This window comes from Littorina saxatilis, linkage group LG16 (assembly GCF_037325665.1).
Source record: "Littorina saxatilis isolate snail1 linkage group LG16, US_GU_Lsax_2.0, whole genome shotgun sequence".
Taxonomy (NCBI): Eukaryota; Metazoa; Mollusca; class Gastropoda; order Littorinimorpha; family Littorinidae; genus Littorina; species Littorina saxatilis.
This window is the reverse complement of record NC_090260.1, coordinates 40,636,017-40,659,876: the sequence shown is the minus strand read 5'-3', so window position 1 is coordinate 40,659,876 and position 23,860 is coordinate 40,636,017. Positions and strand designations below refer to the sequence as shown.

Sequence of the window (23,860 nt, the reverse complement as noted above, 5' to 3'; positions counted from 1 at the left end):
CTGTGTCCTGTCTGTATCCTGCCTGTGTCCTGCCTGTGTCCTGCCTGTGTCCTGTCTGTGTCCTGTCTGTATCCTGTCTGTGTCCTGTCTGTGTCCTGTCTGTATCCTCTGTGTCCTGTCTGTATCCTGTCTGTGTCCTGTCTGTATCCTGTCTGTATCCTGTCTGTGTCCTGTCTGTGTCCTGTCTGTGTCCTGCCTGTGTCCTGTCTGTGTCCTGTCTGTATCCTGTCTGTGTCCTGTCTGTGTCCTGTATGTATCCTGTCTGTATCCTGCCTGTGTCCTGTCTGTATCCTGTCTGTATCCTGTCTGTGTCCTGTCTGTGTCCTGTCTGTGTCCTGTCTGTGTCCTGTCTGTGTCCTGTCTGTGTCCTGTCTGTGTCCTGTCTGTGTCCTGTCTGTGTCCTGTCTGTGTCCTGTCTGTGTCCTGTCTGTGTCCTGTCTGTGTCCTGTCTGTGTCCTGTCTGTATCCTGCCTGTGTCCTGTCTGTGTCCTGTCTGTATCCTGTCTGTGTCCTGTCTGTGTCCTGTCTGTATCCTGCCTGTGTCCTGCCTGTGTCCTGTCTGTGTCCTGTCTGTATCCTGTCTGTGTCCTGTCTGTATCCTGTCTGTGTCCTGGCTGTGTCCTGTCTGTGTCCTGGCTGTGTCCTGTCTGTATCCTCTGTGTCCTGTCTGTGTCCTGTCTGTATCCTGTCTGTATCCTCTGTGTCCTGTCTGTGTCCTGTCTGTGTCATGTCTGTGTCCTGTCTGTATCCTGTCTGTATCCTCTGTGTCCTGTCTGTGTCCTGTCTGTGTCCTGTCTGTGTCATGTCTGTGTCCTGTCTGTATCCTCTGTGTCCTGTCTGTGTCCTGTCTGTGTCCTGTCTGTATCCTCTGTGTCCTGTCTGTGTCCTGTCTGTATCCTCTGTGTCCTGTCTGTGTCCTGTCTGTGTCCTGTCTGTGTCATGTCTGTGTCCTGTCTGTATCCTCTGTGTCCTGTCTGTGTCCTGTCTGTGTCCTGTCTGTGTCCTGTCTGTATCCTCTGTGTCCTGTATGTGTCCTGTCTGTATCCTCTGTGTCCTGTCTGTGTCCTGTCTGTGTCCTGTCTGTATCCTCTGTGTCCTGTCTGTGTCCTGTCTGTGTCCTGTCTGTGTCCTGTCTGTATCCTCTGTGTCCTGTCTGTGTCCTGTCTGTGTCCTGTCTGTGTCATGTCTGTGTCCTGTCTGTATCCTCTGTGTCCTGTCTGTGTCCTGTCTGTGTCCTGTCTGTGTCCTGTCTGTATCCTCTGTGTCCTGTCTGTGTCCTGTCTGTATCCTCTGTGTCCTGTCTGTGTCCTGTCTGTGTCCTGTCTGTATCCTCTGTGTCCTGTCTGTATCCTGTCTGTGTCCTGTCTGTATCCTCTGTGTCCTGTCTGTGTCCTGTCTGTATCCTCTGTGTCCTGTCTGTGTCCTGTCTGTGTCCTGTCTGTGTCCTGTCTGTGTCATGTCTGTGTCCTGTCTGTATCCTCTGTGTCCTGTCTGTGTCCTGTCTGTGTCCTGTCTGTGTCCTGTCTGTATCCTCTGTGTCCTGTCTGTGTCCTGTCTGTATCCTCTGTGTCCTGTCTGTGTCCTGTCTGTATCCTCTGTGTCCTGTCTGTGTCCTGTCTGTATCCTCTGTGTCCTGTCTGTGTCCTGTCTGTATCCTCTGTGTCCTGTCTGTGTCCTGTCTGTATCCTGTCTGTATCCTCTGTGTCCTGTCTGTGTCCTCTCTGTGTCCTGTCTGTGTCCTGTCTGTATCCTCTGTGTCCTGTCTGTGTCCTGTCTGTGTCCTGTCTGTGTCCTGTCTGTGTCCTGTCTGTGTCCTGTCTGTGTCCTGTCTGTGTCCTGTCTGTGTCCTGCCTGTGTCCTGTCTGTGTCCTGTCTGTGTCCTGTCTGTGTCCTGTCTGTGTCCTGTCTCTGTCCTGTCTGTGTCCTGTCTGTGTCCTGTCTGTGTCCTGTCTGTGTCCTGTCTGTGTCCTGTCTGTGTCCTGTCTGTGTCCTCTGTGTCCTGTCTGTGTCCTGTCTGTGTCCTGTCTGTGTCCTGTCTGTGTCCTGTCTGTGTCCTGTCTGTGTCCTGTCTGTGTCCTGGCTGTGTCCTGGCTGTGTCCTGTCTGTGTCCTGTCTGTGTCCTGTCTGTGTCCTGTCTGTGTCCTGTCTGTGTCCTGGCTGTGTCCTGTCTGTATCCTGTCTGTGTCCTGTCTGTATCCTGTCTGTGTCCTGGCTGTGTCCTGGCTGTGTCCTGTCTGTGTCCTGTCTGTGTCCTGTCTGTATCCTGTCTGTGTCCTGTCTGTGTCCTGTCTGTGTCCTGTCTGTGTCCTGTCTGTATCCTGTCTGTGTCCTGGCTGTGTCCTGTCTGTGTCCTGTCTGTGTCCTGTCTGTATCCTGTCTGTGTCCTGTCTGTGTCCTGGCTGTGTCCTGTCTGTGTCCTGTCTGTGTCCTGTCTGTATCCTGTCTGTGTCCTGTCTGTGTCCTGTCTGTATCCTGTCTGTGTCCTGTCTGTGTCCTGTATGTATCCTGTCTGTGTCCTGTCTGTGTCCTGGCTGTGTCCTGTCTGTGTCCTGTCTGTGTCCTGTCTGTATCCTGTCTGTGTCCTGGCTGTGTCCTGGCTGTGTCCTGTCTGTGTCCTGTCTGTGTCCTGTGTGTCCTGTCTGTGTCCTGTCTGTGTCCTGTCTGTGTCCTGTCTGTGTCCTGCCTGTGTCCTGTCTGTATCCTGTCTGTGTCCTGCCTGTGTCCTGTCTGTGTCCTGTCTGTGTCCTGTCTGTGTCCTGTCTGTGTCCTGTATGTGTCCTGTCTGTGTCCTGTCTGTGTCCTGCCTGTGTCCTGCCTGTGTCCTGTCTGTGTCCTGTCTGTGTCCTGTCTGTATCCTGTCTGTGTCCTGTCTGTGTCCTGCCTGTGTCCTGCCTGTGTCCTGCCTGTGTCCTGTCTGTGTCCTGTCTGTGTCCTGTCTGTGTCCTCTGTGTCCTGTCTGTGTCCTGTCTGTATCCTGTCTGTGTCCTGTCTGTGTCCTGGCTGTGTCCTGTCTGTGTCCTGTCTGTGTCCTGTCTGTGTCCTGTCTGTGTCCTGTCTGTGTCCTCTGTGTCCTGTCTGTGTCCTGTCTGTATCCTGTCTGTGTCCTGTCTGTGTCCTGGCTGTGTCCTGTCTGTGTCCTGTCTGTGTCCTGTCTGTGTCCTGTCTGTGTCCTGTCTGTGTCCTGTCTGTGTCCTGTCTGTGTCCTGTTTGTGTCCTGTCTGTGTCCTCTGTGTCCTGTCTGTGTCCTGTCTGTGTCCTGTCTGTGTCCTGTCTGTGTCCTGTCTGTGTCCTGTCTGTGTCCTGTCTGTGTCCTGTCTGTGTCCTGCCTGTGTCCTGTCTGTGTCCTGTCTGTGTCCTCTGTGTCCTGTCTGTGTCCTGTCTGTGTCCTGCCTGTGTCCTGTCTGTGTCCTGTCTGTGTCCTGTCTGTGTCCTGTCTGTGTCCTGCCTGTGTCCTGTCTGTGTCCTGTCTGTGTCCTGTCTGTGTCCTGTCTGTGTCCTGTCTGTGTCCTGTCTGTGTCCTCTGTGTCCTGTCTGTGTCCTGTCTGTGTCCTGCCTGTGTCCTGTCTGTGTCCTGTCTGTGTCCTCTGTGTCCTGTCTGTGTCCTGTCTGTGTCCTGTCTGTGTCCTGTCTGTGTCCTGTCTGTGTCCTCTGTGTCCTCTGTGTCCTGTCTGTGTCCTGTCTGTGTCCTCTGTGTCCTGTCTGTGTCCTGTCTGTGTCCTGTCTGTGTCCTGTCTGTGTCCTCTGTGTCCTGTCTGTGTCCTGTCTGTGTCCTGTCTGTGTCCTGTCTGTGTCCTCTGTGTCCTGTCTGTGTCCTGTCTGTGTCCTGTCTGTGTCCTGTCTGTGTCCTGTCTGTGTCCTCTGTGTCCTGTCTGTGTCCTGTCTGTGTCCTGTCTGTGTCCTGTCTGTGTCCTGTCTGTATCCTCTGTGTTCATGTCTGTGTCCTGTCTGTGTCCTGTCTGTATCCTCTGTGTCCTGTCTCTGTCCTGTCTGTGTCCTGTCTGTGTCCTGTCTGTATCCTCTGTGTCCTGTCTGTGTCCTGTCTGTATCCTGTCTGTGTCCTGTCTGTATCCTCTGTGTCCTGTCTCTGTCCTGTCTGTGTCCTGTCTGTGTCCTGTCTGTGTCCTGTCTGTGTCCTGTCTGTGTCCTGTCTGTGTCCTGTCTGTGTCCTCTGTGTCCTGTCTGTGTCCTGTCTGTGTCCTGTCTGTGTCCTGTCTGTGTCCTGTCTGTGTCCTGTCTGTGTCCTGCCTGTGTCCTGCCTGTGTCCTGTCTGTGTCCTGTCTGTGTCCTGTCTGTGTCCTGTCTGTATCCTGTCTGTATCCTGCCTGTGTCCTGTCTGTATCCTGTCTGTATCCTGTCTGTGTCCTGTCTGTGTCCTGCCTGTGTCCTGTCTGTGTCCTGTCTGTGTCCTGTCTGTATCCTGTCTGTATCCTGTCTGTGTCCTGCCTGTGTCCTGTCTGTGTCCTGTCTGTATCCTGTCTGTGTCCTGTCTGTATCCTGCCTGTATCCTGTCTGTGTCCTGTCTGTGTCCTGTCTGTGTCCTGTCTGTGTCCTGTCTGTGTCCTGTCTGTGTCCTGTCTGTGTCCTCTGTGTCCTGTCTGTGTCCTGTCTGTATCCTGTCTGTGTCCTGTCTGTGTCCTGTCTGTGTCCTGTCTGTGTCCTGTCTGTATCCTGTCTGTGTCCTGTCTGTGTCCTGTCTGTGTCCTGTCTGTGTCCTGTCTGTGTCCTGTCTGTGTCCTGTCTGTGTCCTGTCTGTATCCTGTCTGTGTCCTGTCTGTGTCCTGTCTGTGTCCTGTCTGTGTCCTGTCTGTATCCTCTGTGTCCTGTCTGTGTCCTGTCTGTATCCTGCCTGTGTCCTGTCTGTGTCCTGTCTGTATCCTGCCTGTGTCCTGTCTGTGTCCTGTCTGTGTCCTGTCTGTATCCTGTCTGTGTCCTGTCTGTGTCCTGTCTGTGTCCTGTCTGTATCCTCTGTGTCCTGTCTGTGTCCTGTCTGTGTCCTGTCTGTATCCTGTCTGTATCCTCTGTGTCCTGTCTGTATCCTCTGTGTCCTGTCTGTGTCCTGTCTGTGTCCTGTCTGTGTCCTGTCTGTATCCTGTCTGTGTCCTGTCTGTGTCCTGTCTGTGTCCTGTCTGTGTCATGTCTGTGTCCTGTCTGTGTCCTGTCTGTATCCTGTCTGTATCCTCTGTGTCCTGTCTGTATCCTCTGTGTCCTGTCTGTGTCCTGTCTGTGTCCTGTCTGTGTCCTGTCTGTGTCCTGTCTGTATCCTCTGTGTCCTGTCTGTGTCCTGCCTGTGTCATGTCTGTGTCCTGTCTGTGTCCTGTCTGTGTCCTGTCTGTATCCTCTGTGTCCTGTCTGTGTCCTGTCTGTGTCCTGTCTGTATCCTGTCTGTGTCCTGTCTGTATCCTCTGTGTCCTGTCTGTGTCCTGTCTGTGTCATCTGTGTCCTGTCTGTGTCCTGTCTGTGTCCTGTCTGTGTCCTGTCTGTATCCTGTCTGTGTCCTGTCTGTGTCCTGTCTGTATCCTGTCTGTGTCCTGTCTGTATCCTGTCTGTGTCCTGTCTGTGTCCTGTCTGTGTCCTCTGTGTCCTGTCTGTGTCCTGTCTGTGTCCTGTCTGTGTCCTCTGTGTCCTCTGTGTCCTGTCTGTGTCCTGTCTGTGTCCTGTCTGTGTCCTCTGTGTCCTGTCTGTGTCCTGTCTGTGTCCTGTCTGTGTCCTGTCTGTGTCCTCTGTGTCCTGTCTGTGTCCTGTCTGTGTCCTGTCTGTGTCCTGTCTGTATCCTCTGTGTCCTGTCTGTGTCCTGTCTGTGTCCTGTCTGTATCCTCTGTGTCCTGTCTCTGTCCTGTCTGTGTCCTGTCTGTGTCCTGTCTGTATCCTCTGTGTCCTGTCTGTGTCCTGTCTGTATCCTGTCTGTGTCCTGTCTGTATCCTCTGTGTCCTGTCTCTGTCCTGTCTGTGTCCTGTCTGTGTCCTGTCTGTGTCCTGTCTGTGTCCTCTGTGTCCTGTCTGTGTCCTGTCTGTGTCCTGTCTGTGTCCTCTGTGTCCTCTGTGTCCTGTCTGTGTCCTGTCTGTGTCCTGTCTGTGTCCTCTGTGTCCTGTCTGTGTCCTGTCTGTGTCCTGTCTGTGTCCTGTCTGTGTCCTGTCTGTGTCCTCTGTGTCCTGTCTGTGTCCTGTCTGTGTCCTGTCTGTGTCCTGTCTGTGTCCTCTGTGTCCTGTCTGTGTCCTGTCTGTATCCTGTCTGTGTCCTGTCTGTGTCCTGTCTGTGTCCTGTCTGTGTCCTGTCTGTATCCTGCCTGTGTCCTGCCTGTGTCCTGCCTGTGTCCTGTCTGTGTCCTGTCTGTGTCCTGTCTGTGTCCTGCCTGTGTCCTGTCTGTATCCTGTCTGTGTCCTGTCTGTGTCCTGTCTGTATCCTGTCTGTATCCTCTGTGTCCTGTCTGTGTCCTGTCTGTATCCTGCCTGTGTCCTGCCTGTGTCCTGTCTGTATCCTGTCTGTGTCCTGTCTGTGTCCTGTCTGTGTCCTGTCTGTATCCTGTCTGTATCCTGTCTGTGTCCTGTCTGTGTCCTGTCTGTATCCTCTGTGTCCTGTCTGTGTCCTGTCTGTGTCCTGTCTGTATCCTGTCTGTATCCTCTGTGTCCTGTCTGTATCCTCTGTGTCCTGTCTGTGTCCTGTCTGTGTCCTGTCTGTGTCCTGTCTGTATCCTGTCTGTGTCCTGTCTGTGTCCTGTCTGTGTCCTGTCTGTGTCCTGTCTGTGTCCTGTCTGTGTCCTGTCTGTATCCTGTCTGTATCCTCTGTGTCCTGTCTGTATCCTCTGTGTCCTGTCTGTGTCCTGTCTGTGTCCTGTCTGTGTCCTGTCTGTATCCTCTGTGTCCTGTCTGTGTCCTGCCTGTGTCATGTCTGTGTCCTGTCTGTGTCCTGTCTGTGTCCTGTCTGTATCCTCTGTGTCCTGTCTGTGTCCTGTCTGTGTCCTGTCTGTATCCTGTCTGTGTCCTGTCTGTATCCTCTGTGTCCTGTCTGTGTCCTGTCTGTGTCATCTGTGTCCTGTCTGTGTCCTGTCTGTGTCCTGTCTGTGTCCTGTCTGTGTCCTGTCTGTATCCTGTCTGTGTCCTGTCTGTATCCTGTCTGTGTCCTGTCTGTATCCTGTCTGTGTCCTGTCTGTGTCCTGTCTGTGTCCTGTCTGTATCCTGTCTGTGTCCTGTCTGTGTCCTGTCTGTGTCCTGTCTGTGTCCTGTCTGTGTCCTGTCTGTGTCCTCTGTGTCCTGTCTGTGTCCTGTCTGTGTCCTGTCTGTGTCCTGTCTGTGTCCTGTCTGTGTCCTCTGTGTCCTGTCTGTGTCCTGTCTGTGTCCTGTCTGTGTCCTGTCTGTGTCCTGTCTGTATCCTGTCTGTGTCCTCTGTGTCCTGTCTGTGTCCTGTCTGTGTCCTGTCTGTGTCCTGTCTGTGTCCTGTCTGTGTCCTGTCTGTGTCCTGTCTGTGTCCTGTCTGTGTCCTGTCTGTGTCCTGTCTGTATCCTGTCTGTGTCCTGTCTGTGTCCTGTCTGTGTCCTGTCTGTGTCCTGTCTGTGTCCTGTCTGTGTCCTGTCTGTGTCCTGTCTGTGTCCTGTCTGTGTCCTGTCTGTGTCCTGTCTGTGTCCTGTCTGTGTCCTGTCTGTGTCCTGTCTGTGTCCTGTCTGTGTCCTGTCTGTGTCCTGTCTGTATCCTGTCTGTGTCCTGTCTGTATCCTGTCTGTGTCCTGTCTGTGTCCTGTCTGTGTCCTGTCTGTGTCCTGTCTGTGTCCTCTGTGTCCTGTCTGTGTCCTGTCTGTATCCTGTCTGTGTCCTGTCTGTGTCCTGTCTGTGTCCTGTCTGTGTCCTGTCTGTGTCCTGTCTGTGTCCTGTCTGTGTCCTGTCTGTGTCCTGTCTGTGTCCTCTGTGTCCTGTCTGTATCCTGTCTGTGTCCTGTCTGTGTCCTGTCTGTGTCCTGTCTGTGTCCTGTCTGTGTCCTGTCTGTGTCCTCTGTGTCCTGTCTGTGTCCTGTCTGTATCCTGTCTGTATCCTGTCTGTATCCTGCCTGTGCCCTCCTGTGTCCTGTCTGTGTCCTGTCTGTATCCTGTCTGTATCCTGTCTGTGTCCTGTCTGTGTCCTGTCTGTGTCCTGTCTGTGTCCTGTCTGTATCCTGCCTCCGCACCTTTCTCTTGCAGGGGCAGCCCTGTTGTTGTTTTGAACGTGACACTTCCATAGTCTGGAAATGAAGACATAGCCTGAAAGGGATACGTTATTCATCCATCCCCCTTACAGTTAATGAGTTATTCTATCAAACTTCAATCATCATCGAGAAAAGCTCACTTGAGTTTGACATACTTCCCCGCATGCGCGCGCGCACACACACACACACACACACACACACACACACACACACACACACACACACACACACACGTACCTAAAGTGTGGATGGTTACCTAAGAGGCGGCACTGGGTGTAGTGCCTTTCTAGTGCACTTGCACTACAACAGCACTGGGTGCAGTACTCGCTCCGGCATCGAAGAATTTTGCACTAAAAAATGCACAAAATTTGACCTATTTCGTCGCCTATAGAGGACGGAAAGAATGTCATTTTGAACATTGTTATGACATTCTTTCCGTCAAAAAAGTCAATTTAACGGTGTTAAATGAAGCGACCATCCACACAATTAGGTTGTCATCCAGAGTTTAGGTTGCCATCCACGTGTGGATGGTTGCCTTATGGTGATTTAGGCAACCAAACCTGTGGAAACGGGGGTACACACACACACACACACATGACACACACACACACATACACACACACACACACACACACACACACACACACACACACACAGAGTGATACTAGTCTGATACACATACACACACACACACACACACACACACACACACACACACACACTCACATAACAAATGCACAAGACACTGATTTCCTCGACATTGTTCAGTGGAATCAGTATAATGTCTTCTCTTTTGGGTTACTAATCGGAGAAAAAAACACGATTTTCAGAGCTCTCTAATTTTGGATGAAAACTCTGCTTCGAACTCTTGCATGCAAAGCGCACGCATACTGTTCCGAGTGTTCGATCTGTGACCTGAATGGAAGTTTTAGAGTTGTTCTTCAGTACTGGTGACAGAAAGGGGGAAAAGTGGTTAAAATTCAAATCTCTAGTTTTGTTTTTGAAATATAGCATTTCATAAAGCAGAAATACTGTAGTATCTGATGTACATAAGAAAAAATCACTGGTTCACATGGTTCTTACATAATCTAACTTTTAAAGCGGGTTCTTGTCACAATGTGTGTCTGTGTGTATGTTTGTATGATGACGATAGGACCCGAAACGGCTGCACGGACTGAGACAGGAATTGCAGAGAATGTTCTTTGCCACTCGAGTCGTGTCATAGGGTACTTTTGGAATAGGAAATTTGAAAGGATTCTTGAAAAAAACGGCGGAAAACATTATATACCCTGTGAGCTATCGAGGATCCTCCCCGTCTGGGCTGTCGAAACATGGTCTTGTTAAAAGACGTTTTCAAATGATTAACGGGGAGATACACTCGAAGCACATTTAGCGAAGTTATGTTGCCAAATCATCAAAGATCAACATTTCACTACACGGATCGATGCACACAGTCGAAATAGATGTGACTTTCACACGACCGAAGACTACTTACTAGCAGACGACAAGATCTAAATATTTAGATCAGTGAGAGCAATCCGTTGAAGAACAGTTACTCCGCTTATTCGTCTTCAGTTAAGCTTATTTCCCCTGCCATAAGTTTCCAATTCCTTGCAGATCTGCAGTCGCGTAGTGAAATGAACTAGTGTCATCGGAAGATTCTTCTCAGTCAATGATCGAAGCACAGTAAGTTCTATGCTGACAAAAGTCACTTTAGGAAAACACGACCATTGACTTCATTTATGAGCCCAAAGGTAACAATATCGACAAGAATGTACGCATTTGACATTAAATGAAACATTCATAGACAGTTTCCAACTCACCAGATCTGCCAAAGAGCCTTCATTCGTGAAAAACGATGATTTTAATCAGACAGGTATCGGAAACAACCTCTTGGTAACCTGCGTTTCTCCTTCCGAGGCGACGTGACGGCGCCACATTTGTTTGTTATGGCTGTTTATAACGAAACAACACAGTTGAAATTTGTGTGTAAAGTATCATAAATGTGTGGCGTGTAATCTCCGAATCAGTTCGTTATCTGCGTTTCGATGGTAATTCAGTCAGAGTGGAGTTACTTTGAATCGAAGGCGAGGGTAACCTGCGTTGCATGTGCGACGGCGTGAACAAATTTGATTGCAATATTTTATACAGGAAGTAAATTTCAATGATTCTGGCTCAGTCTTGTAGATCTGTTATGCAGTGTTTTGGTAGTGTATCTGCTTTTCTACTATAAAGCTCATTTGGAGTGATAGGCTGATCGAAGTGGGGTACCCTGTGTGTGACATCAGCCGTATGCAGATTGTTACACCTCAGAACACTCTCGCATTTCACAAAGACAACAATAATTTGCAACATTTCAAGAACTGCATCAGTTTTATTAGATAGCCTACTATTTAAACAAAAACAGCACAGACACGACTATTATCAACCACACAGAATGGGAGGTAAGTCGGCAAAGACACTCCTAGTGTGCGTTCCCGTTTTTGGTCGCCATTTTTGCTATCATTTTCACAATAAATCTTAACATTTCCATATCTATTGAATGATTGTGGTATTTTCTTTGATTGTGGCGATTCTCCTATCTCTCTGGCATGTACTGGGTGCTTTGTGACCAGTTTCTCCCCTAGACTGTATTGCGTCCGTGTGAGCTGACCCCCACTTGTCACCAGTAGCAAAGAACAACTCTTTAACAAACGCATATACGTTAAAAGGTAAAAGTGCAACTTCAGAGACACATTTGAAAGGATCACCGACAGGCAACACACATGTCCAAGATAATCTGACTGAGCACTACTACAAGTTATGATCTCCATCAAGGCGAATCATTCGGAGTGCTACATGGCTTTTTGACTCGCATTATCAATTCCTTTGCAGTCCTGCTGAGAGTAACTTGTACACAGAATGATACTGACTGTCTTATTGAAAGCTTCATTTCCTGTCAGACAACGCAACGTTTACTAAAGCTGGAAAATGTAACACTTTGTCACTTACCTTGTCAGACTAAAATGTTTGCTGCAAAACGCCATTGTTGACATAACTCCCTTATTTTTGACTTCTAAGACCTAAAACTTGGTACAAAGTCAGATAATGTTGTGAAGATAGTGGACATGTAAAAATATAACATGTACATCCTTTATTTTGAGGTCGCGCATGCGGGTCTAAACACAGTGCGGACTTGATCCGAGGCAGAAATCCGATGCTTTCTTTTTCGCTCGCTAGCTCTTCGAAAATGCATCATAACTCCCTTATTTTGTGATTTCTATGACTTAAACTAGGTACACAGTCAGATAATGTTGTGGAGATACTAAATATATAAAAAATATTACATAAACATGCTTTAGTTTGAGGTCGCGCGTGCGGGTTTAACAAAATGCGAACATGGTCGGACGCAGAATTACGATTCTTTCACTTTCGCTCGTTAGCTCTTGCAAGTTCCCCCCAAAAATGTGGGAACTTGTAACTTGAACATGAATATCATGTTTACCTCTGATTCTTTGAAGAGTAAGGCCAAGGATTAAGAAGGTGTTTGCAGAGGAAGCCTATTGTATGACTAACTTTCTTGTAAAAGTGAAACTATTATTGATGCTATTATTGAATGAGCATTTTGGGTAATGTTGAACTTTAGCGTGATAAATTCATAGCTCACACACAATTCAGGTGCATTTCAGCCTCCAATTTTGCATGCGTTTTTGAAGGAAAGCATAAGCAAAGCCGCCATTTCAAAGGATAGGAGAGGGCCCCAAAGGGTTTAAAATCGTGATCGTGATTGGCGTTTTTTGACCTTTCTGTGACCGTGATTGCCGAAATTTCCATTTCTGTGATCGTGATGGGACTTTGCCCGTGATCCGTGATGACAAAAAAATCAAGTCTCGTGATCGTGATCGTCATTTGTTTTCGTGATCGTGATGGGCATTATTGCAAAGCATTTTATTTTCAACGTACATTTTTCACAGCTGTATCACTCTAGTCTATGATCCTCTATTCGTCAAGGAGCCAATCCCGATTGAAGGGAAGCAACAAACAACACATTCAGAAATATGATTTTGACAGAGATCCAATCAGAAGGCAAATTGCAAAAGTCTGCCAAACTTCATCCAATGGAAGGGCTTCGTGCAAAAGTTTTGAGTGCATTCAGTCAAATTCGAATTCGAAGATCAAAAATGGCGTGCAGCGGTACTGTCATCGAACTTCTGTTATATTTTGTGGATTCAAGCCAGACCAAAGCAGGCGGCGAGAATGCCTTCCTTCTACGGGTCGGTCTTTCCGAAGACGAAATATCAAGGTATGTTGATCTATGTTGCTCTATGACTGTTCTGAATGTAGGCAAAGATCTTGAAATTTGTTCAAGATCTTTGAGTTTGAGTGAGATCATTGACATTGTCGACATTGCCACGTCCGGCTGTCACTCGCTCAGTGTGACCTCGACTGGCTCGAGATCGAGTCTGCGTGTAGCCAAAACCGAAACTAGAAATGTGTTTTTTCATCCCAGCAACGTGGACACGCTTGGCATAGATTCTAATTGTCGCTTCTTTGCATTAAGCTTGGATTTATTTTAGCGCCTGTAAACTTTAATATCAACAATGGGTTAAATTCAGAAACAATGGCGGGGAGACGTGCCAGTTTGGGTCACTTGATCCTCATGTCAAAGACGATCAAAGTCATGTTCGTTGGGGATTTTGTCAGGCATGCTACTTTTCCGGTAATTGCCGGAAATTCGATAAAGCCGTTTTCAAAATCCGGTAAAGTCAAATTTATTCCGGTGAAGTTGAAAAATTTCCGCAAAAACGATCCGTGTGAATATCGCGCAACGCGACCGGGCGCCGGTCTGAATGAAGCCAGCGCACAGTAGTGTTGTTTTCACCAGTTTGGAGGTGTGTTGAATGGTGGTGGGGGGAGGCTAAAATGGGATTTTTAACAAGATCACAACACTATTACAGCCCTGAAAATGATGCCCAGAATGCACCAGATTGCACATATTGTAACCGTTTTTTGAAAAAATTTCCGGGGGGGCATGCCCCCGGACCCCCCTAGTTGGCTCGCCTGCTTCGCAGGCTCAAGCTTGTGGCTTCGCCACTGGCACTGCGCGCTTCTTTCGGGTAAAACCATTTTGGGCCTGTAGCATTCCTGTTTGTTTTTCAAGGCCATGAAACCAGGCGATGGTGTACCTCAAATTGTATGGCAAAGTTGAAAATAAAGAACCCATCACACATACATGTACTTTAATTTCAATCCACCCAATAGTTTTTGAGAAAATAGGTTTACAAGATTTAGCTCTGGAAATGTGAAATTGTGCAAGTATATATTCATGTGTGTGAGACGGTGAGGGTGTGGGAGTTGAATGTCAGTGTATGAGTGGAGAGAGAGAGAGAGAGAGAGAGAGAGAGAGAGAGAGAGAGAGAGAGAGAGAGAGAGAGAGAGAGAGAGAGAGAGAGAGAGAGAGAGAGAGAGAGAGAGAGAGAGAGAGAGAGAGAGAGAGAGAGAGAGAGAGAGAGAGAGAGAGAAAACAATGAAAACAACATTCTTGTTACTGATTACAAATCATGATATGTATTTCTATGTGTGTATGAAAGAGAATTCAAAAAATAATAAGAAGAAAGTGCAACAGTTCTCACTTTGTGTTGAATAAACAATAGATGCAGAGGGGCGAATTACTGTGTGGTTGTGTTTACTTTGACACGTGCTTTCTGTACATGCAACTTTTACCGTGACCGTGATTTGCCACTGGTGTTCGTGATCGTGAAAACAAAAATCAAGGTAACTGTGATCGTGAAAGCTAAAATTTCCCTTCCCGTGATCGTGATGATACCCCCCCTTTGGGGCCCTCAAAGGAGGCAACTCTGTCCGACTCTGTCGATATTTCGTCTGCATTTTCTCGTCATTATCTTCGATCAAATGACCGAATTCATTCATTCTGCTTAATTGGGAGCTCGATCCGTCAATGAATTTCACGATAAATATTCCTTGGTTTGATTAAAGGGACTTGTATCAAAAATAGGCCAAAAAGGCCACTGGATTGTGAGCTATGAATTTACTCACGCCAAAGTTCAACATTACCTTGTGTATGCTAGCTTTGTTTGCGGGTGATTTCTTTAAAAAGTGATCTGGTCTGATGTGACTGTCATACATTATGTTTTTGCACACGGGGTTAATTGTTACGTGACGGTTTGGTCAGAGACTGTAGAGTGCACTGTGTACTCTACTGTCTCTGTTTGGTGATCTCCGTCCCTCTCTTTCTCGCGCGAGCGTGTGTGTTTGCGCGTGCGCGCGTGTGCGGTGTGTGTGTGGGGGTGGGTGTGGGTGCGTGCGTGCGTGTGTGTGTGTTAGAGCTGTAGCGGTATCCGAAAAACCGGTTTGCAGACAAAATACCAGTTCACATTCCCAGTACGTTTGGAACCGTTATTCTTCGTGCATTTTCGTAGAGCTATAAACGGAAACACCCGAATACAATCATGACATCGAGTGTGCAACACTGAGGGGAGCATGTAGATCTTCACGAGAGAAAAAAGAAATGAGCAGTGTGGTGCCATGTACGGTTTCATTGCATTAATGGACATTTGTTACACCGGCCTACAGAACATTAGCACGTCTGTCTGTTTCCCTACCTGTGCTCTCATCAAGACGGACACTCAATCAGGCTGATACTGGTCGTACCTGTCTACCTGCTGGTCATTAACACACCTGTCTGTTTCCCTACCTGTGCTCATCAAGACGGGAACTCAACCAGGCTGATACTGGTCGTGCCTGTCTCACCTGCCGGTCAACAGTTAACACACCTCTCTGTTATGTGGCAGTGGCCACGTCTTCTCCATTGAAAGATGTCCCAACACATGGAAAGTGTTACACTTACCTGTATACGTGCTGCGGTAACTAACACACCTGTCTGTTGTGTGTCAGTGACCACGTCTCCTGCGTCGTTACAACACACTTACCTGCCTGTATCTGTTGTGTTCCAGTGACCACGTTTCCTCCATCCGCGTCAAGACGGTACACCTCATTTACCTAGACACCTGCTGATAATTAACACACCTGTCTGTTGTGTTTCATTGACCATGTGTCCTTCATCGTTAAGACTTTACAACAAACATACCTGTCTACCTGCTGGTTATTAACACACATGTCTGTTCTGTTGCAGTGACCACGTGTCCTCCATCGTCAAGACGCTACAATAACGCGGGGTCAGAGTCAATCTCTGGGCAGCGTTTTCAAGCTGGACATACCTGTCTACCTGTCGGTCGTTAACACACCTTTCTGTTCTGTTGCAGCGACCACGTGTCCTCCATCGTCAGGAAGCTACAACAACGCGGGGTCATAGTCATGCTCTGGGCAGCGGGCGCGGTCCTACTCATACCTGTGTAACTGCCGATAATTTAAACACCTGTCTGTTTTGTTGCAGCGACCACGTGTCCTCTATCGTCAAGACGCTACATCATCGCGGGGTCAGAGTCAATCTCTGGGCAGCGGGGGTGACGCTGAACATACCTGCCGACCTGCAGGACAACGTCAGGATGCTGACGGAACCGCTGCGCTCGCCGCCCTCCGTCGTCAGGGAGGTGGAGAAGGCCGATGACATGAAGGACAGTACGGTGCCTGCCTACAGCGTGCCGCCCGTCGCCCCGCCGTGTGACGGCCCCCCGCTCATCACCATCACACACTACTATGGCAAAGAGGGACATAAGGCTAGCTACTATCCATGGCGGTGTGCGAAGTGCGCCGAGCAGGTGGCACATGTCTTGCTGCACGACCTGCATGTTGGTCAGTCTCTGTCTCTCTGTCTCTCTGTCTCTGTCTCTCTGTCTCTCTGTCTCTCTATCTTTCTCTCTCTCTGTCTCTCTCTCTCTGTCTGTCTGTCTGTCTTTCTCTGTCTTTCTCTGTCTCTGTCTCTCTCTCTCTGTCTGTCTGTCTGTCTTTCTCTGTCTCTGTCTCTCTCTGTCTGTCTGTCTGTCTTTCTCTGTCTCTGTCTCTCTCTCTCTCTCTCTGTCTGTCTGTCTGTCTCTCTCTGTCTGTCTGTCTGTCTGTCTGTCTGTCTCTCTCTCTCTCTCTCTCTCTCTCTCTCTCTCTCTCTCTCTCTCTCTATCTCCTCTCTCTCTCTCTCTCTCTGATTAGAAGGAATGAAATAAGAATGACAGATGGTTTTTTCACGTGTTACCGCAAAGTGCGAGTCGTGATTGTAACACAATGGCGATGACGTCTTTTTTATATTTAGTCAAGTTATGACTAAATATTTTAACGTAGAGGGGGGAATCGAGACGAGGGTCGTGGTGTATGTGTGTGTGTGTGTGTGTGTGTGGTGTATGTGTGTGTGTGTGTGTGTGTGTCTGTGTGTGTGTGTAGAGCGATTCAGACCAAACTACTGGACCGATCTTTATGAAATTTGACATGAGAGTTCCTGGGTATGAAATCCCCGAACGTTTTTTTCATTTTTTTGATAAATGTCTTTGATGACGTCATATCCGGCTTTTCGTGAAAGTTGAGGCGGCACTGTCACGCCCTCATTTTTCAACCAAATTGGTTGAAATTTTGGTCAAGTAATCTTCGACAAAGCCCGGGGTTCGGTATTGCATTTCAGCTTGGTGGCTTAAAAATTAATTAATGACTTTGGTCATTAAAAATCGGAAAATTGTAAAAAAAAATAAAAATTTATAAAACGATCCAAATTTACGTTTATCTTATTCTCCATCATTTGCTGATTCCAAAAACATATAAATATGTTATATTCGGATTAAAAACAAGCTCTGAAAATTAAATATATAAAAATTATTATCAAAATTAAATTGTCCAAATCAATTTAAAAACACTTTCATCTTATTCCTTGTCGGTTCCTGATTCCAAAAACATATAGATATGATATGTTTGGATTAAAAACACGCTCAGAAAGTTAAAACAAAGAGAGGTACAGAAAAGCGTGCTATCCTTCTTAGCGCAACTACTACCCCGCTCTTCTTGTCAATTTCACTGCCTTTGCCGTGAGCGGTGGACTGACGATGCTACGAGTATACGGTCTTGCTGAAAAATGGCAGCTACTTGACTAAATATTGTATTTTCGCCTTACGCGACTTGTTACATTTAGTCAAGTTATGACTAAATGTTTTAACATCGAGGGGGGAATCGAGACGAGGGTCGTGGTGTATGTGTGTGTGTGTGTGTGTGTGTGCGTGTGTGTAGAGCGATTCAGACCAAACTACTGGACCGATCTTTATGAAATTTGACATGAAAGTTCCTGGGTATGATATCCCCATACGTTTTTTTCATTTTTTTGATAAATGTCTTTGATGACGTCATATCCGGCTTTTCGTGAAAGTTGAGGCGGCACTGTCACGCCCTCATTTTTCAACCAAATTGGTTGAAATTTTGGTCAAGTATTGTTCGACAAAGCCCGGACTTCGGTATTGCATTTCAGCGTGGTGGCTTAAAAATTAATTAATGACTTTGGTCATTAAAAATCTGAAAATTGTAAAAAAATTATTTCTTTTATAAAACGATCCAAATTTACGTTCATCTTATTCTCCATCATTTGCTGATTCCAAAAACATATAAATATGTTATATTTGGATTAAAAACAAGCTCTGAAAATTAAATATATAAAAATTATTATCAAAATTAAATTTTCGAAATCAATTTAAAAACACTTTCATCTTATTCCTTGTCGGTTCCTGATTCCAAAAACATATAGATATGATATGTTTGGATTAAAAACACGCTCAGAAAGTTAAAACGAAGAGAGGTACAGAAAAGCGTGCTATCGTTCTCAGCGCAACGTACTACCCCGCTCTTCTTGTCAATTTCACTGCCTTTGCCGTGAGCGGTGGACTGACGATGCTACGAGTATACGGTCTTGCTGCGTTGCATTGCGTTCAGTTTCATTCTGTGAGTTCGACAGCTACTTGACTAAATGTTGTATTTTCGCCTTACGCGACTTGTTATATTTAGTCAAGTTTTGACTAAATATTTTAACATCGAGGGGGAATCGAAACGAGGGTCGTGGTGTATGTGCGTGCGTGTGTGCGTGTGTGCGTGCGTGTGTGTGTGTGTGTGTGTGTGTGTAGAGCGATTCAGACCAAACTACTGGACCGATCTTTATGAAATTTGACATGAGAGTTCCTGGGTATGAAATCCCCGAACGTTTTTTTCATTTTTGTGATAAATGTCTTTGATGACGTCATATCCGGCTTTTCGTGAAAGTTGAGGCGGCACTGTCACGCCCTCATTTTTCAACCAAATTGGTTGAAATTTTGGTCAAGTAATCTTCGACGAAGCCCGGGGTTCGGTATTGCATTTCAGCTTGGTGGCTTAAAAATTAATTAATGACTTTGGTCATTAAAAATCGGAAAATTGTAAAAAAAAAATAAAAATTTATAAAACGATCCAAATTTACGTTTATCTTATTCTCCATCATTTGCTGATTCCAAAAACATATAAATATGTTATATTCGGATTAAAAACAAGCTCTGAAAATTAAATATATAAAAATTATTATCAAAATTAAATTGTCCAAATCAATTTAAAAACACTTTCATCTTATTTCTTGTCGGTTCCTGATTCCAAAAACATATAGATATGATATGTTTGGATTAAAAACACGCTCAGAAAGTTAAAACAAAGAGAGGTACAGAAAAGCGTGCTATCCTTCTTAGCGCAACTACTACCCCGCTCTTCTTGTCAATTTCACTGCCTTTGCCATGAGCGGTGGCCTGACGATGCTACGAGTAAAATGGCATTGCGTTCAGTTTCATTCTGTGAGTTCGACAGCTACTTGACTAAATATGTAGAGGTTACATGCCGAGTCTCAGCGATTATTAAAAATAATGGTCGAAGTTGGCGGATCATGAAAAATGCGAGCTTCAGCAAGCTTTTTCATGACCGCGAACTGAGACCATTAATTTTATTAATCACTGAGACGAGGTGTGTAACCTCTTTATTCCTCCTTTCTTCAGTTATTCAAAGAAAACAGGAGTTTTTGTGCGAAAGTTCGATCGAATCCGAATCACTCAACCAGTCAACCTGCGCAGGCGATCGATTAATGCGCGGTTGTATAGTTCCGTGCAAATCATTCCATTCTGTTAACACTTCTTGTCAGTTTCCCTGTTTTAGACTAAAATCAAGTACACAGATATGCTGTTATTCTGCTGTGGTGGTAAAGGCAGATATTGTGTGTTCTGTTTATGTTTTAGCATCGTTTAGGATAATGTTCTTTTGTCAAATGGGACTAGCAGACGAACTTTTGCACCCGTGTTCCAACGTTAATTACTGTATGAAGTTCAGTTTTCTGGGGAAAATAGTGTATGAAACCGCTTTATGTTGTTTAAATTGATGAGATGTGTGCATTTGGTTGCGTGTGATCTGTTTATAAAATGAAATATTGTTGAAAACTGACCGTCGGATTGCAGTCAGTGTTGTCGAAGAAACTGCGTTAAAAGAAGGGGAACTACTCTTGTCGGCAAGAGTATGAGTTACTTGCCTTGGGAATTTGCTTGTGATGAACGGTGTGTGCACGGCAGATCTAGATTCAGAAAACAACCTAACTCATGGATTTTATATGGAGATTCATGTGTTCAGGCCTGTAGTTGTTAATTTAAATGCGGTATGTTTGTATTGTTTGCTCCAGAGATGTATATTTCGTACGTATAGAGCGTTCGGAACTTTTCAGTCGCAAAAGTAGTACCAAAACAGAACAGCTTCTCAACCCATTGCACTATCGAGGATTCAGGCTGTTGCTGGCTCGTTATTTGTTTGGTTGCTGGGTCATTATCGAAAAATAACTAGCTCTACAAGTTTACAGAGGTAAAGAAGCAGAGGGGGGAATAATGTATTTTCGCCTTACGCGACTTGTCTTGAATTCAGATACTGCCTGTATCTCCATGTCGCTGACTTCAAACTCGATGACGTCACAGTAAAAAGACGTCATCGCGCCACCACGGGACAGGGTGTGTCTGACGTTGGTGTCTGTAAATAATATAAAATTCGAGTTTTGTTTTCAATTTTTTTCCAGGTTGTCTTGCCGCTGATGATGTTGTGGCCGACGTTGGTGTTGGTGTTGTAGAGGCTAACAGTGATGTTGTGGATGTGGTTGGTGTTGCCGTTGTTGCTGCATACTCAGTGTGTTTTACTGTTGTCGTTGCTGTCGCTGACGTTGTTGTCGTCGTTGTAGTTGACCACCGCGTGACGAGCGCCGCCATTAGTCGACGATGGTGTTGACGATGTGGTTGATGTTACAGGTCGCCGTGACAACGCCGCCCCCGGCCTGAAGTACAACGACGTGTTCGTCACAGGGAGTTACCTAGACTGCGGAACAAACACACCTGACGGTAACGAATACTCACCCGCACCCTTCATCCGGGGCCTGCAGTCAGCGGGTATTCCCACCCGGCAGGTGTCACGTGACGACAGAGACGCCATCAGGCGGGTGGCGGAGAACGCCTGGCCAGCCACAGCGACAGGGGCGACGGGTGGCGGTGAAGACGCCGTCACCGTGGTGAGAGAGGGGACGGTCTGGGGGTTGGAAAGAAAGGTCGTGGTCTACATGGAGGCTGGTAGTGTTGGTTATAATGCTGACAATATCGGCAGACTGCGGAGTTTTTCCCGCGCCACGTCACAGGTGATCTACGTGAAGATTGTTTACTGACAGACGGCGACACGGACACTGTGCGACTCTCACACCTCGTCACCACCACCACGCCAACCCCCACCACCACCACCACCTCCACCACCATCCTCTCCACCTCCCTGCAACAACAGCCACCATCCCCACTACATCATCAACAACGCCTACGACGACAACGTCGCCATCAGCGTCGCTACAACAACCCCAACCGCCATCTCTCGACTTCCTTCCCTTATCCAAACCCTCTCTACTCAATACACTCTCCCCCCCCCCCCTCCCCTCTCCTCACCTGGCCGTGTCTGACGACCACAACGACAACGTTCCAACCTGCGCTCAGTACGTCTTTTTACCTGTGAGTTTTTTTGGGGTATTTTTCTACCTACTTTCGGGAAACATTTTCTCCAATCGAACCACACCACACGTCTCTGCTGAGCTCTGCCGGACTGGAGAAAGCATTGCGCTGCTGACGACGACCTTTGTTTACCTGTAAATTACCTGTCCGGTTTTTGTCTACCTGGTGCACCTGTCTAACAACGTCAGAATCCCACTTCAAAGGGCTGTGCAGGTGACAACGCCATTACCTGACAATGTAAAGCAACTGTCAGCCGTTCACCTGCTGTCTGTGTCTACCTGGGACGACAGGTGTGTGACTGACTGCAGGGAGAGCAACTCTTCCTTTTCTTTATCACGCAGATAAAAATTCAGCCAAGAAGTGTTCTTTTGGTCCCAGTCACATCCACTTGCTACTTTCATGACGTCAAATCACAAACAGCGTCATTACAATGACGTCACTGATTATGACTTTGCTTCACCACTTTCTTTTGCAGAGTTCACCACGCACTTTACGGTGCATCTGTACTCTAGCTCCCTTGTTTCCATTCACTGACTCATACTGAGACGGATAGATATTAAAATGTCGGGGGGATGGGAGGGGGGATGGGAGGGGGGGGATAGGAGGGGGGGATGGTGGTGGTGGTGGTTTCATCACAGTGCAGAACATGCAAGAATTCTTTGCCATGGGGTCATACACGTACACAGCATGTGGTGAACGATAGAGCAATTCGAAAACACAACTATTGAACAAAAAAGCAAAAACAACTTTTTTAGAAACCTTTCAAAATGTACTGGTCGCTTCAAATTGACATTGAGTGTTAGTGACATGTGAAGAGTGACCACACGGACATTGCTACATCACTGCGAGTTGTTCTGTTGTGTTTCACAGTTGTGATGTGTTTCACAGTTCTGATGAGTGACATGTAAACAGTGACTACCTGGACATCGCTATGTACATCACTGTGAGTTGTTCTGTTGTGTTTCACAGTTGTGATGTGTTTCACAGTTCTGATGAGTGACATGTAAACAGTGACTACCTGGACATCGCTATGTACATCACTGTGAGTTGTTCTGTTGTGTTTCACAGTTGTGATGTGTTTCACAGTTGTGATGTGTTTCACAGTTCTGATGAGTGACATGTAAACAGTGACTACCTGGCCATCGCTATGTACATCACTGTGAGTTGTTCTGTTGTGTTTCACAGTTGTGATGTGTTTCACAGTTGTGATGTGTTTCACAGTTCTGATGAGTGACATGTAGAAAGTGACTACCTGGACATCGCTATGTACATCACTGTGAGTTGTTCTGTTGTGTTTCACAGTTGTGGTGTGTTTCACAGTTCTGATGAGTGACATGTAAACAGTGACTACCTGGACATCGCTATGTACATCACTGTGAGTTGTTCTGTTGTGTTTCACAGTTGTGGTGTGTTTCACAGTTCTGATGAATGACATGTAAACAGTGACTACCTGGACATCGCTATAAACATCACTGTGAGTTGTTCTGTTGTCCACACAACTCAGTGAGTTATCAAAGAAAGAAAACGCACCACCTTCTGAGCCGCAGTGCGTGAAAACCAATAATGACTGTGCTCGTCATGTTAAGCGACAGAACAATAACTGTTTTCACAGGTACCTGATCCAGCAGAACAACTGCTTGTGGCTGGCATTTTATACACCACTTGTTGGATTGATAGTTTAAAGATCTTTGACTTATTCTGGATTGTGATTTGTATATTTTTAACAAAGGACTAGTTAGTCTGACAGTCTATGGACTAGTGACTTCCTCCAGTTCATGTGTTTTGCGATTGGAGAATTTTTATTTTTATTTACAGTTTAAACAACGGTGACTGTTTTCTTCTTCTTCTTCTTCTTCTTCTTCTTCTTCTTCTTCTTCTTCTTCTTCTTCTTCTTCTTCTTCTTCTTCTTCTTTTGTGGTAAATATTTTCACCCATGGAATAATACTTTAATGGAACGTTTGTTTCATAGTGCCTGTTTCTGTCTGGTGTTTTAGTTGACTATACACACTGACTGCTTTGATTGACAGTTTGACAGGTGCTACTTTAATGGAACGTTTGTTTCATAGTGCCTGTTTCTGTCTGGTGTTTTAGTTGACTATACACACTGACTACTGTGATTGACAGTTTGTCAGGTGCTTGATGAAGCCGGAAAATGACATTTTGAATGTCAGTTTATTGAATAATGACTTGTGACTTGTTGATTGCCTGTTTATACAGTAATGACTGCTTGTGACCATTTTCATTGACAGTGTGTAGAGTAATGACTGCTTTTGACTTTTTTGATTGCCTGTTTGTACAATTTTGACTGCTTGTGGTTTTTTGTTTTTACTAACTTTTATAGAATAATAACTGTTTGTGCCTATTTTAAATAACTGTTTATAGAGTAATGACTGCTTCTGACTGTTGTGATTGGCTGTTTTGATTAGCTACACAAGGTAATGTTGAACTTTGGCGTGATAAATTCATAGCTCACAATCCAGTGGCCTTTTTGGCTTATTTTTGATACAAGTCCCTTTGATCAAGTAGTCGCTCCTTTTGACATTTGTGATTGACTGTTTTGTGTGACGGTGACACAGTCATCTCCCTTGTCACAGGCAACTGCTCTGCATTGACGGAGTTATCTCCCTGCCAAAGCGTGTTGCTCGTGTTTGGTACGTCAGTAGACATCACACCCGTGAGATGTGGAGTAGCTCTTTGTGATGGGGTCTGGCTGCTGTTATCGCCTGGTATGCAAAGAGAGAA

At 46.4% G+C, this 23,860-nt stretch overlaps 1 protein-coding gene across 1 annotated transcript in view; it reads left to right on the top strand.

Moving 5' to 3' along the window:
- The window catches only part of LOC138950000 (uncharacterized), a 276,950-nt gene extending 254,722 nt beyond the window's left edge, over positions 1 to 22,228 (top strand). Inside the window, exons 5-8 of the mRNA XM_070321780.1 lie at positions 15,562 to 15,920; positions 20,381 to 20,637; positions 20,791 to 20,955; positions 22,223 to 22,228. Coding sequence (XP_070177881.1) covers positions 15,562 to 15,920; positions 20,381 to 20,637; positions 20,791 to 20,955; positions 22,223 to 22,228 — 787 coding nt within the window. The remainder of the gene's footprint in view (positions 1 to 15,561; positions 15,921 to 20,380; positions 20,638 to 20,790; positions 20,956 to 22,222) is intronic.
- Positions 22,229 to 23,860: the final 1,632 nt, after the last annotated feature.